Source organism: Mus caroli, unplaced genomic scaffold (genome assembly GCF_978045245.1).
Source record: "Mus caroli unplaced genomic scaffold, Mus_caroli_1 scaffold_7, whole genome shotgun sequence".
In the NCBI taxonomy this organism is placed as follows: domain Eukaryota; kingdom Metazoa; phylum Chordata; class Mammalia; order Rodentia; family Muridae; genus Mus; species Mus caroli.
The window spans coordinates 126,614,748-126,630,007 of record NW_028227262.1 but is presented as its reverse complement, the minus strand read 5'-3'; the positions used below and the strand labels follow the sequence as shown (position 1 = coordinate 126,630,007).

Genomic DNA, 15,260 nt, shown 5'->3' with positions numbered 1-15,260 from the left:
CAAATTTACATAGCCATGCTTTTGTTACTAAAAGTTTTCAAATGTTAGAGTTGATGTGTGGATGTGTACATGTATATACGGATATACATCACAATATACATAGTCACATAAATGTGTATATACATACATAAATGTTCTTTGGTCATCCCTCTCATTCTAGTCATTACAATGCTTACAAGTCTTCATGTCAATGAGTAGTTATAACTATGTTTTATGTGCAGAGTGGAGAATGCCTTTCTTTCATTGTCCAAAGGCTGTAACCTGTTAATCCAATGTGAGCTCACATGATGAGCTGTGATCGACCACTAAATATCACACTGCATTCCTTTCTCAACCAAATGCTACAACACCTGTCAAGCTGTTACCCATTGAAGACTTCTTCCTGGAATGGCATCACTGGTTTTTAATGATATGCCTCAGGGCTTCTATATGATCATTTTTCCTATTGCCTCTTCTAGGTTTGTTTTTATTTTTTCAAAATTGACTTGCTTTAAATCTTATTCAAAAGTGAGACTCCAGGAACTGACCACAGTTTTATTCTGTGTCATTAAGTTCCAGGGAACAGCAGCTTTCCCCGAAGTTCCCCAACATATGTCTATCCAGAATGCGATATCAGTAACTGGATAATAGTGTCCAAGCTGGCCAGGCATGTATAAACAGACCAGCTTGCATTATATGAAAATTCTTCTACTCTTATTGATGCACTATAATATGAATTATATTGGACATGTTCACATAACTATCTTCCTTAGTTAAATCAGTCTCATCTCTGTACATAAAGCAGATTCCAAGGCATTTATTAAAAAAAATGGATTGCTTCCTTTATCCTGCTCTACACTGGTCACTATGTCACAATGTCTAACTTTTTGGAAACTTTTGTTCTTTTTGTCATCTTGAGATGCTTATTGCATATGAAGACGATCAGAAGGATGTCTTCTATATAAACTTATCTCTGAGTGCTGTGTTTTTAGAATGAGTCTGTGTTGCCACATTGCTAATCATTGTAGCATGTTCTCATTTGTACAAAATAATAAGTATTACAACTTAATCTCTATTTATTCAAAGGATCTGGACACTGTTGAACATTTCTATGATGGGACGCTAGGTTGGACCTGCCATTTAATCTCCATGAATATCTTAGTCCCCTAGAGTGCTTTGTACAGTATTGGTGCTTTAGTATAGAGTGGCATTTGACTGGATAATGTAAGAACCCAAGCTAATGAACATAGTGGGTAAACTATCCCCTAACTATACCCATCAAAAACTCACTTCATCAAGAACCAGTTTGTTTCAAGCCTGGAATTTTCTTATTATGAAGAAAACCTTAGTTCTTTTAGACTTTTACCTCTGATTTTAAAGGCTGCATTTTAGTTCACTTACTTACAATTCATATTAGCTTAAATCTTGTTATTATAGTAAATATGTCTCAGTCTGGACAGTGATATTACTTTCTAGTTGGGCAAAATAGATTGCTTTCTAATTAGTGAATCTTGTTATTTTTGTGGTTAATGTAAGAATGTGTTAGGTGGGCCATTTCATCATGATTACCATGGCACTACTTTTCCTTAGTGATGTGATAATACATACCATTGCATTATTCTGTTGTTATTTAAGTTGTTTTTTAATGCTATATCGCTTATTGATCTTGTTCAAATGAAATGACAAAGGCGATTGCTAATTGCCCTCGTGTTTGCATGGATCTCAAGTAGTCACTCAATAGCTAAGGAAAAGTCAGTCTTCTAAATCCAATATTTACCTTCCTAAGCCACTTAAATTGTGCACTTAAATTTGATAATAATTTTACAACTTTGTCACATCTTAATGTTACTTGTCACTACAATACAATATTAATAGACACTAATATCCATTAAGTGTGATTTCAAGCACTATCTTAAAATACATGAATAAACACTAATATCCATTAAGTGTGATTTCAAGATCTATCTTAAAATACATGCATAAATTCATATTAAGAGAAACAGCTGGGCAGTGGTGGCACACGCCTTTAATCCCAGCCCTTGGGAGGCAGAGGTAGGCGGATTTCTGAGTTCGAGGCCAGCCTGGTCTACAGAGTTCCAGGACAGCCAGGGATATACAGAGAAACCTTGTCTCAAAACAAAACAAAACAAAACAAACAAACAAACAAATAAACAAACCCACATAATTTAAAAGTCTTGGGGTTGCCTTTTTGTGTTGAAAAGAAGTATTCTTTTAAGAGACACGTTAGGAAATTATCTTTACAAACAAATAATTCATGAGTATATTTATCTCATTGTAATTAACATAAACATGTTTAATTCTCTTCTCTGGTGAAGATTATACAGTATAGAGGACACTTTTATATATAGACTTTAAGATTTTAATAACTGTATTGTTAAATGTAAGTGCATGACAAAATAAACCCACACGCTTCAATCTCCATGCACTGTGTGTTTTGACATTTGTCTCCGGGTACCTTGTTGCATCCTTGCATCTGTCATTGACCCTCCTGCATCATGCCATGCTACTAACTTTTTGGAATCGTTATCCTTTAAATCACACATTGAAGCAATTGGAGTCTACGTTACTTTTACCTTTTGCACTGTGAAATTTGGCTTATCTTAGGACAATTAAATGACTTTGCTGTTAAACTTCATCAGTTGTTGCCTCTTTGTATTTTGAAATATTAAGGTCCTAACGATCTATCAATGTATTACTTTTAAATATGCATAAGATTGAATGTGCCTCAAAACAGCATATGTCCCCTGCATTTGTTCAGCTATTACACAATGCGAACTGTAAGGATCCATACCAAAACAAGACACAGACACAAATTCATTATCTTATTTTATTACCAGTCTTCTTGGAATCTATTTTGCTGACGTGAGGATACTCTATAAACCAATATAATTTGCAAACATTATTTATCAGTAATACCCAAGTTAACGGGCAATTATTAAAATATCAGCTGCTATTTTTGAGGAAAATACCAGCAAGGGGAGATGAATATGGGAGCTGTTGTTGTTCAGTTCTACTTTGGATGTAGAAGTTTTAAACACTTCATACTCAGAAGTGTAACTTCTTCAGACTCTTGAAAGGAAACACAGACAGTTTATAGAATTGTCCTATTTATGAAACCCAAAAACCTAATAAATGACCTAATAAAATGACCTGAGTCCAGTTGGAAAGCAGAGTCAAGATCTTCCAAAGTGAGTTTATACTTAGCCTAAACATGAAAAGCATCATTATAACAGGGCTCCCAAGCCTCACTGCTACCGTGCTTATCCCTTTCTGAATAACCCAGACACTTACCTGAAGGCTAAGAAATACCCACCAGCTCTCAGTTCCTTGTCGTTGTGCTAGATTCCTTTCTGGATACCAAGAACATCTTTTCCCGGCAAGCACTCAATCACTGAGCTACATCACTGTTCTCTTAGCCTATTCTAATATTTGCTAACTGGTCTCTTTTTTGGCAACAAGAAAAATACATGGATTCTAATTGGTTGGGAAAATTAAAAGGCAGACATGAAGGAATGTGGTTACTGAGTTCTCTACAATATTAGCTCAATTCCCCTGGGGAAAACACATCAAATCTTTCTTGGTTTCCCTGCGGTCAACCTGGGCTGGAGATTACTGGTAATAGGCTCTCTCTCTTGTCCAACGCAGAATCCTGTATTCAAATACGTATAAGCACAAGTCAAACGAACACGCTGGAGTGGCTTGGCCCTTAGTCAGGAGAACATCAGGAAATTAACCAAATCAGAAAATTAATTCTAGCCAAGTGTATAGAAAGTCCCAGTCAGTTCTATCCACCTTGAAAACACACTGAGAAGAAATTAGGCTTGTCTTTACTATTAACTTTTTCACTATTGTGCCATCTTTTTTTCCTTCCTTCACTTTGATGGGAGAGAGGGTGGGCTTGGGAAAGACAATTTGAGTAGAGATAGAGATCAATGTAAATGTTGTCACATGTCCTCTCCAGTTTGTCAGCTTTGAAGCTAGAATTTGACACTTTTATTTTGAGATATTATCAATGGTAGTGACTTCTCGGTTTTCTTTTAACTTTCTCTCTTTCCATCCGAAGAGAAGCCCATGAGGCTGCAGGAGTTGAATTAAAACCGTTAACAATATTGTTTTTAACTTTTTAGAACTTGACCTTTTTCCTGAATTAATTGGGACTGAAGAAATAATCAAGGTACCATAGCCATTTTTATATTTAAATGTTTTAAAATGTAAAAGCCTATCTAGAATTATTGCTTGGATTTTAGATTCTGTTGTATGATTCAGTGTTGGATTAATTGCTATGCTTTAATGTCACACACACACATATATGATTTATGAAAAACTTGAAAGATGTTTGATTAGTGTAGTACACAAAAATAGTTATAATGAAAAAAATTCAACTTTACAAATAATTGCAGCTATAAACTATAGCCACATTGGAACTTTGCAGCATCCAATTTTTTCTAGCAATATTGTCCTAGCTTTTAATATTGCTACAGTCTATAAATAATCAATGACTGATGGATTCATAATAAATATGAGACAGGTTATAAACAGAATATTTTTTATATTTCATGTAGAAAGCATATATTTCTAGCACAATGTCCTCTAAGTAAATAAACATTTGAGAATATAAACTAATTTTAACAATGTCTTATATTTGACATGATAGAAAATAACTGAGTGAATGTGTAGTTCAACCTAACCCCAAATGTATTGTTCATCACAACTGAAACTCTATTTTCGAACCAGGTACTCCAGATGAAATAGACATGTGTACATGTCCAAATAGTGTGGGAGCAGAGAAAAAGTGATAACTAATGCCATTATCCAGTAATGTATTGAAATCACTTTATCATTTCCATAGATGATTACCTCTATGATTGACATATCTATGGCTAGTCTTTCTTACAATAGATTGTCTTGCCCAAATACTTATTCTATATTACAAGTATTCACACAATTTATCGAGGGAGAGCTTTGTGTGTGTGGTCACATGCTCATGTTCACTCGTGTATAAATAATGCCTAAAATTACTAATCAACTTTACAATTGAAATTACTAAAATTACAGAATCAAATCAAAAGAAGAAAAAATGTTTGCTATGCTGCTAAATCAACTCTTTTTAATCTGATAAACTGAAGCAAGCCCCTCACTCTAATAATTTAGTAAATAATACTGTTTGGGTTTCATTGTGTATGAAATGCAGTCTGCAATTGCTTCTCATTATAATCACCATGATTCCAATTCCTTATTTATTTTTATTCTTAATTAATATTGACACTAAAGAAATCTCAGGGAATGCTTACAAAAGTTGAAATCTGAAATCTTCCGATGTTAATTACTAGCAATTTTTTTATATAAAACTATAGTGCTATAGTTATTGTAGCATTTGGTTGTGTGAATAGGCTATATATTCTAGCAGTATAAGATTAGGTAAGCTAAAGTATATACATATACATACACATACACATACACATACACATACACATACACATACACATACACATACACATACACATACACATATACATATACATATGTATGGGATGTTACTTAAGTGTCACCAGCTATGTATACTGCAAACACAAGCAGTAGAGAAGTAAGCTGCAATGTTTTCAAATTACATCTATTACAGTCTATCATGTAGTAGTTAAAAGTTCCTCAACAGGAGGAGAAAATATAACCCCGCATTTCTGTCCAGGTTCCAACAAGAAACAGATGTCACAATCAAGTGTACTCACTGATGTTGATTTAGATGCATGAGAAGGTAAATTGATGTCTAGAAGAGGCAGGTGCTCTACAATTGGGCCTGCAGTTGTCAGAGACTGTTTGCTCTACCTACATCTGAAAGGCAGGGAGAAAATAGACTGTGTTCCAGCAGGTGCTGTGACCTTGATAGAGGGACAGGGCCATCCTGTGATGAAAACATAGGTGGCAAGACTCCTGGACAATATTCTTACTCTCTCACTTCCCACTTCTTAGCCCTACAGAATGGAAAGTTGTGGAGAACAAGGAAATGAAGAGAATGAATGTATAGCTCACAGACAAAAGGGCCTGTACGAAGGCATGGTAGAACTTTAAAATAATTTCTTCATGAGGAAGGTTGTGACCTGGAAGAGAGAGGGGATTTATAAAAAATTATGGTATTTGTGGGTCCTATGGCAGTAGTATCCAAAGAAGCAGAAATATCATTTTATAGAGTAAAAATAGAACACACTGCTGTGGGAAAGGAGTCAGACATATGTGGGACTTAAAATGATAGATCCAGGTACCCTGATCCACCAATTTAATTTTACAAGTCAGAGTATTGCACCCTATTGGAATTAACTATCATTATATATGGTCAGATCAGAATAGACACATTAAATAGTGTGTTTTCCCACAGTGTGATTTGGAGATGGGCTGAGAATACTGCTTAAACACCCATTATTTACTTCCTAAGAACTTTTGATCTTACACTTCATGTAGGAGTAAATGAAAGAAGCTGGGAACTATGTGGATTGTATCCCTGAGGATTTTTTTTTAATTTTTAATATTTTTATTACATATTTTCCTCAATTACATTTCCAATGCTATCCCAAAAGTCCCCCATACCCCCCCCACTTCCCTACCCACCCATTCCCATTCTTTTGGCCCTGGCATTCCCCTATATTGGGGCATATAAAGTTTGCAAGTCCAATGGGCCTCTCTTTCCAGTGATGGCCGAATAGGCCATTTTTCGATACATATGCAGCTAGAGACAAGAGCTCCGGGGTTCTGGTTAGTACATCATGTTGTTCCGACAATAGGGTTGCAGATCCCTTTAGCTCCTTGGGTACTTTCTCTAGCTTCTCGATTGGGAGCCCTGTGATACATCCAATAGCTGACTGTGAGCATCCACTCCTGTGTTTGCTAGGCCCCTCCATAGTCTCACAAGAGACAGCTATCTTTGGGTCCTTTCAGCAAAATCTTGCTAGTGTATGCAATGGTGTCAGCGTTTAGAAGCTGATTATGGGATGGATCCCTGGATACGGCAGTCTCTAGATGGTCCATCCTTTCATCACAGCTCCAAGCTTTGTCTCTGTAGCTCCTTCCATGGGTGTTTTGTTCCCAATTCTAAGAAGGGGCACAGTGTCCACATTTTGGTCTTCATTCTTCTTGAGTTTCATGCGTTTAGCAAATTGTATCTTATATCTTGGGTATCCTAAGTTTTGGGCTAATATCCACTTATCAGTGAATACATATTGTGTGAGTTCCTTTGTGATTGTGTTACCTCACTCAAGATGATGCCCTCCAGGTCCATCCATTTGGCTAGGAATTTCATAAATTCATTCTTTTTAATAGCTGAGTAGTACTCCATTGTGTAGATGTACCATAATTTCTGTATCCATTCCTCTGTTGAGGGACATCTGGGTTCTTTCCAGCTTCTGGCTATTATAAATAGGGCTGCTATGAACATAGTGGAGCATGTGTCCTTCTTACCGGTTGGGACATCTTCTGGATATATGCCCAGTAGAGGTATTGCTGGATTCTCCGGTAGTACTATGTCCAATTTTCTGAGGAACCGCCAGACTGATTTCCAGAGTGGTTGTACAAGCTTGCAATCCCACCAACAATGGAGGAGTGTTCCTCTTTCTCCACATCCTCGCCAGCATCTGCTATCACCTGAATTTTTGATCTTAGCCATTCTGACTGGTGTGAGGTGGAATCTCAGGGTTGTTTTGATTTGCATTTCCCTGATGATTAAGGATGTTGAACATTTTTCAGGTGCTTCTCTGCCATTTGGTATTCTTCAGGTGAGAATTCTTTGTTCAGTTCTGAGCCCCATTTTTTAATGGGGTTATTTGACTTTCTGGAGTCCACCTTCTTGAGTTCCTTATATATATTGGATATTAGTCCCCTATCTGATTTAGGATAGGTAAAGATCCTTTCCCAATCTGTTGGTGGTTTTTTTGTCTTATTGATGGTGTCTTTTGCCTTGCAGAAGCTTTGCAGTTTCATGAGGTCCCACTTGTCAATTCTCGATCTTCCAGCACAAGCCATTGCTGTTCTATTCAAGAATTTTTCCCCTGTGCCCATATCTTCAAGGCTTTTCCCCACTTTCTCCTCTATAAGTTTCAGTGTCTCTGGTTTTATGTGAAGTTCCTTGATCCACTTAGAGGATTTTTAAGCCCTGAGAATTGAAAGGAGAAAGAGAGCCTCTCCATGTAGAAAACATTTCTTGAAAAGTAAACATTTCTACATGAATGGAACTTTTAAATTTAAAAAAGAAAAAGTTGAGAAAACAGGTGTGGCAATGCAGAAAAGTCTCTAAAGAAAAAAATCAAAGATCTCAGAAGATGGAAAGATCTCCCATGCTCATGGATTGGTAGGATTAATATACTAAAACTGACCATCTTGTCAAAAGCAATATACAGATTCAATGCAATCCCCATCAAAATTCCAACTCAATTCTTTATAGAGTTAGAAAGAATAATTTCCAAACTCATCTGGAATAACAACAAAAAACAAACAAACAAACAAACAAACAAAAAAACAGGAGAGCAAAAACTATCCTCAACAATAAAAGAACTTCTGGGGGACTCACCATCCCTGACATCAAGCTGTACTACAGAGCAATAGTGATAAAAACCACATGGTATTGGTACACTCACAGGCAGGTAGATCAATAGAATAGAATTGAAGACCCAGAAATGAACCCACACAACTATAGTCACTTGATTTTTAACAAAGGAACTAAAAAGACAAATTACAATTCTGCAAGAATTTACAAGAGAGGGTATCTGTTAAAATGTTTGTAGCCATATAATGCATATATTAATTATGGAGCATAAATTATGTACTCTTGAAACAGTGACACAGGTAGTATGACCTAACAAAATCCAACAAAGCATAGAGAATGGTCAATCATCTTCCTCAGATTCCAAGAGGTGTCTTATTGAACATCATAAAATTTATAATCTACCAGAAAAAAATTCATCTACGTTTATGCTGGTGTATAGGTTTTGCCCCAATATATGCAATGGGAAAACAGATGAGTATCCACAAGGCTCTCGTAAAATTGTTATGGAAATCTACATGGTTTATGGAAGGATATGATAAAGTGTGTCTGTGTGGAACATTAGCAAAGATGAATATTAGTGGAGGGGATCATAGAAATCATTGGATCATGTATAACAATGCATGGCATATCTTTGAGGAGATTCGGTTTAGAAGGGGGAAGGAAATGTTAAATGATAGCTGAGATTAAATTAAGGATGTTCTATGTTCATTTTCAACAGAAGAGAAGATTCACTTAATCTTGTTAGAATAATCTGAGGATTTCAGAAAATGCAGGCTGCTCGACTGTGTTCAAGTTGTAAGGAGACCCTAGAAGATAGACTCGTAGACAGATGTAGGAATGAGCTTTTGAAGGAAAAGCTAACAAGTGCTTAGTTAGCATCAATAGAAATGGAGGGGGAGTAATGACTTAGCTGAGCAGTGTTTTCAATGGTAGGATCATATGTGATTCTTGTGGGTTGGCTTCTGTTTTCCATGGCAAGTGAACAAGACAAGATGATGCCTTCTCATCATCTGCTGAGAATGAGACAAAGAATGGAGGATGGAAGGTGTGAACAGTGCTTCGTGTTGGGGTTTAGTGTGGAGTGACATCCGAGAGCCAGGCAGGTCCTTAGACTTATTGAAGAATAAGATAAAATTTCCATTCCATGAAGCTGAACATGGTTGCTCAGAAAAACTGGCTCAGACTATGAAGTAAATATTTTTGTGATATTATTTTAAATATTTTGTGTTATCTCTTTGGTTCCTTATTATATAGCATTAAAATGTAGGCAGTTACAGCTAAAGTGCCTTCCTTTGGTTTAATTGCTTTCCACAGTGAGTATAAAATAGAATTTATAGGATATATGCCTGTTGAACAGATACATAGTATGAATAAAGTAGAATAGAATAGAATAGAATAGAATAGAATAGAATAGAATAGAATAGAATAGAGGATGGTGTCCTATGAGGATCAAAATCAAGAAGGTCACACAAGTGAAAATTCGTAGTATAATGCTGTATAAGATATTTAGACTTTGTTTTTCTCTAATTTCGTTATGCTTATTTACACTTTGTTTGCCTCTTACAGGAGGAAGAATATGGAAAAGACAATGAAGAAGACACTGGCTTGAATCCTGGTAGAGACAGTGCCACAAACCAAATAAGGAAAAAGGAACCCCAGGTTTCTACCACGACTCACTATAATCACATGGGGACTAAATACAATGAAGCCAAGACTAACCGATCTCCAACAAGAGGATCTGAATTCTCCGGAAAGAGTGATGTTCCCAACACTTCCCCGAATTCTACTTCCCAACATGTTGCTGAATTCGAAACAGAAAGAGGAATTTCCTTGCCTTCTCAGACTGGAACTAACCTGCCACCACACAGTGTGGAAGGCACTTCAGCCTCCTTAAACAGTGGCTCTAAAACTCTCTTTATCTTCCCACAGATGAACTTGTCTGGGACTGCAGAATCCTTAAATACGGTTTCCATAACAGAGTACAAAGAGGTATCTGCTGACATCAGTGAGGAAGAAAACTTCCTGACTGATTTCAAGCTCGATACGGGAGCCGATGACTCTTCAGGCTCCAGCCCCTCAACCTCCACTGTCCCCTTTTCCTCAGATAATCTATCCCATGGATACATAACTTCTTCAGACATGCCTGAGGCTATCACTTATGATGTCCTTAAGCCAGGATCTACAAGAAATGCCCCAGAGGATTCAGCTCCATCAGGTTCAGAGGAATCACTGAAGGATCCATCTCTTGAAGGGAGTGTATGGTTTCCTGGCTCCACAGACCTAACAACACAGTCTGAGACTGGATCCGGCCGAGAGAGCTTTCTCCAGCTTAACTCCACAGACATACAAATTGATGAATCGAGGGAGACAACAGAGTCATTTTCTCCAGATGCTACCGTGTCACAGTATCCTTCAGTCACAGACATGGGAATGCCACATTATTCTACCTTTGCCTACCTCCCAACCGAAGTGACACCACAGGCTTTCACTTCATCCTCCAGACCACTTGATTTGGCTCCTACTATCAACATCCTCCATTCACAGACAACTCAACCAGTATACAATGGTGAGACACCTCTTCAACCTTCCTACAGTAGTGAAGTCTTTCCTCTAGCCACCCCTTTGTTGCTTGACAATCAGACCCTCAACACTACCCCTGCTGCTTCAAGTAGTGATTCGGCCTTGCATGCTACGCCTGTATTCCCCAGTGTTGGTGTGTCATTTGAATCCATCCTGTCTTCCTATGATGATGCACCTCTGCTCCCATTTTCCTCTGCTTCCTTCAGTAGTGAATTGTTTCGCCATCTGCATACGGTTTCTCAAACCCTTCCGCAAGTCACTTCAGCTGCTGAGAGGGATGAGCTGTCTTTGCATGCTTCTCTGCTGGTGGCTAGGGGTGATTTGCTGTTAGAACCCAGCCTTGTTCAGTATTCTGATGTGGCGTCACATCAGGCCGCTACTCGTGCTGCTTCGGACACATTGGGATTTGGTAGTGAGTCTGCTGTCTTTTATAAAACGTCCATGGTTTCTCAGATTGAATCACCCAGAAGTGATGTTGTTATGCATGCATACCCTTCGGGGCCTGAACCTTCTTATGCCATTGAGGGCTCCCACCACGTGCCCACTGTTTCTTACAGTTCTGCAATACCTCTGCATGGTTCTGTCGATGTATCTGATCAGGGGTCCTTACTTATCAATCCTAGCCATATATCAGTGCCTGAGTCCTCGTTTATTACTCCAACTGCATCATTACTGCAGCCTCCTCCAGCCCTCTCTGGTGATGGGGAATGGTCTGGAGCCTCCTCTGATAGTGAATTGCTTTTACCTGACCCAGATGGGCTGAGAACTCTTAACATTTCCTCACCTGTTTCTGTAGCTGAATTTACATATACGACATCTGTGTTTGGTGATGATATTAAGCCACTCTCTAAAAGTGAAATGATGTATGGAAATGAGACTGAACTGAAAATGTCTTCTTTCAGTGACATGGCATACCCTTCTAAAAGCACAGTTGTGCCAAAGATGTCAGATGTTGTACATAAGTGGAGTGAATCTTTAAAAGAAACCTCTGTTTCTATTTCTAGCATGAAGAGTGTGTTTCCAGAGTCTCTTGTTTATCCCACAACTAAGGTTTTTGATCAGGGGGTTAGTCACGTTCCAGAAATTATCTTCCCAGTTCAACCTACACACACTGCATCTCAAACATCTGGGGACACTTGGCTTAAACCCGGGCTTAGCGCAGACTCAGAGGCAGCATTCTCAGACGCTGCTTCTAGTGAAGGAGTACACCCTTCAACACAGCCCTTTTTCTATGAGGCCGCAACTCCTTTTAATACTGAAGCGTTGCTGCAACCTTCCTTTCAGGCTTCTGATGTTGACACCTTGCTTAAAACTGCTCTCCCATCTGTGCCTAGTGATCCAGTACTGGCTGGAACTCCCCAGGCTGAACAAAGTAGCTCTTCCGTTTCTCATCCCATGTCATCAGAGTCTGGTTCAAGCGAAAGCACGCTGCACTTTACATCTGTACCTATTCTCGATATATCACCTTCTAAGGTGCACTCCACTCCACTTCAAGGCTTAACAGTTCCTCACTCAAGTAAGAAATTTTCTGAACAAGGTTTGCTTAAGAGCAAAAGTCCCCAGCAAGTGCTGCCATCTTTGTTCAGCAATGACAAGTTTTTCCAAACTGCACATCTGGATGTTAGCCAGGCCTATCTCCCAAAAGGGAGGCATGCATTTGCTACTCCTGTTTTATCAATTGATGAACCACAAAATACACTTATAAACAAGCTTGTGTATTCTGAGGAAATTTTTACGAGCACTGAAATTTCTATTACTGATAAGGTACTTACTGGTCTCCCAACGATTGCTTCTGATGTACTTTCATCTACTGACCATTCTGTTCCATTAGGAAGTGGGTCCATTTCCATGACAATGGTTTCTCCCAACAGAGATGATTCTGTGACCACAGCCAAGTTGCTTCTTCCTTCTACAGCTACTTCTAAGCTGACTCAGAGCGCCAGATCTGATGCCGATTTAGTGGGAGGTGGTGAAGATGGTGATGACTATGATGATGATGACTATGATGACATAGATAGGGATCGCTTTCCTGTGAATAAGTGTATGTCATGCTTGCCCTATAGAGAATCCCGGGAAAAGGTAATGAATGACTCAGACACCCAGGAGAGCAGTCTTGTGGATCAGAGTGACCCAATTTCACCTTTGCTCTTTGAGAATACAGAAGAAGAAAATGGAGGCACAGGTGTAACTAGGGTGGATAAGTCACCACCACCAAGTATGCTACCCCAGAATCACAATGATGGAAAAGAGGACAGTGACATCCAAATGGGTAGTGCTGTCCTTCCTCACACCCCAGGACCTAAAGCGTGGGCAGTTTTGACAAGTGATGAAGAGAGTGGGTCAGGGCAAGGCACCTCAGATAGCCTTAATGATAATGAGACTTCCACAGATTTCAGTTTTCCAGATGTTAATGCAAAGGATACTGATGGTGTCCTGGAAGCAGATGACACAGGCATAGCTCTGGGGTCTCCACGGTCCTCCACACCATCTGTTACTAGTGGGCACTCAGGAGTATCCAACAGTTCAGAGGCAGGTTAGTTATGAGCAAAGGGAAAGAATGATGTGATGATTTCTTGCTATAAAAATAAAAAAATAGAAGAATCGTGGAAGAAAAGAATTCCGGTCCACCAGCAGACCTTCACTTTTTAACCAGAATGTTCAACCATTTGTAGCTCCTATAAATATAATTTCACTCATGATTTCAAATGAATATCCAACATATTTTGGTCCTTGATTTAATTATCTTCAAAATACATTGTTTGTGTGTTGTTACTAATTCCTATTCTACAGGATTCGTATTGTGTGTACAAACAATTATATATGCATAATACGCCATTAGTATATTGCAATGCAGTGTGCTGTGTTAAGACAATTTAAATGTTCATACTTGTATTCTAAAATAAGTTGTAAACCAATTCTATTGGATTAAAAATCTCAGTAATATGCTATGAGCACCTATCCACCAATGGAAACAAAGGAGACACTTCCCATGTGCACATCAACTTGGAGGGCTTCTAAAAAAGGATGACAGGGCTATGATTTGATAGCTAAGGAAGGTTTTGAAAAACATCATATTGCTTTTAAAACTATCTTTCTTTGAGCTTCTTTATGTTGCCTAAAGAGGGCAGTATAAACCAGCAAAATACATTCTACTTTGTGTTTGTTACAGTATTTGTCATTCCAGCTTAAATAATAGACATGAATATGCATAGTTTGTATAGGTATTGTGTGACAAGATGTAAAAAGAAAGAAAGAAAAAAAGAAAAAGCCTAGAGCCTTTTCTGTAGGGATGCATTTCATTGTTAATATATTTTATGCAAATTATTTTATTAGCCAGATGTTTCTTGAAGCAGACTGAAATACAGATGTGTGCTTTAAATGTCAATGGTAACAAAACTCAAGTTTCATTCCATTAAGTGTATAAAAAAAAAAACGAGATGATTCCATTGAATTCGGCAAGAATTTTATAATTTGCTTTGATTGAGCGATAAGGTATTTTTTTTTAATTAACAAGGAAAGAATTGAAATCATAGCAAGTTAAAAGATAAGCTAATGTATAATGCAATATTGGGTAATAATTGCACAGAACTTAATATTCAGAATTCACAGTATAGAGACAATCTCATTAAAATATATATTCTCTTTGTTATTTTCATCATTCACATTAGTTGTAAACTCTTTAGTATGGTGGTAATTAAGAGATTATATATTTAGACAGGGCAGCTTCTTTTTTCTGTATTCTGGTTTGAACTCCATTTAACGCTGCATTTCAGCTTCAATGTCTGAACTGATGTGTGAGTAGGACTAATGAGTCCACAGGTCACTGTAGTCAGGAGTGTTGTTACATATGTGAATTGTTATCTGTCCTCAATTATAGCACTTGTTTTTCTTTCTATATTTTTAGATTTATTTGAAAGGGAAAGATGATGAATATACTCTAATGGAGAGACCATACATATATAACAAAGCACTACATCTAGAATTATTGAAGAAAGTGATTTCTCTTAGATGTACTAATTAGCTTTTTTTTTTAACTGTTAAGTTCCCCCACTAATGAAAAAGAAGCAATATGGATATAACATCCATCTTCAGGAAATAATATAATTAATGAAGGAAGTAGGATCAAATAGAATTAGGGAGAACATTTTTTTTA

At 37.7% G+C, this 15,260-nt stretch overlaps 1 protein-coding gene across 4 annotated transcripts in view; it reads left to right on the top strand.

Annotated features, from left to right (window-relative positions):
• Ptprz1 (protein tyrosine phosphatase receptor type Z1) overlaps window positions 1-15,260 on the top strand; it is a 178,652-nt gene that overhangs the window by 114,497 nt on the left and 48,895 nt on the right. For 2 of the 4 annotated variants that reach the window (XM_085840797.1, XM_085840796.1), the window contains exons 11-12: window positions 4,128-4,174; window positions 10,094-13,640. In XM_085840797.1, the coding sequence (XP_085696923.1) occupies window positions 4,128-4,174; window positions 10,094-13,640 (3,594 nt within the window). The remainder of the gene's footprint in view (window positions 1-4,127; window positions 4,175-10,093; window positions 13,641-15,260) is intronic. The other 2 variants (XM_085840799.1, XM_085840798.1) reach the window with 1 other exon arrangement.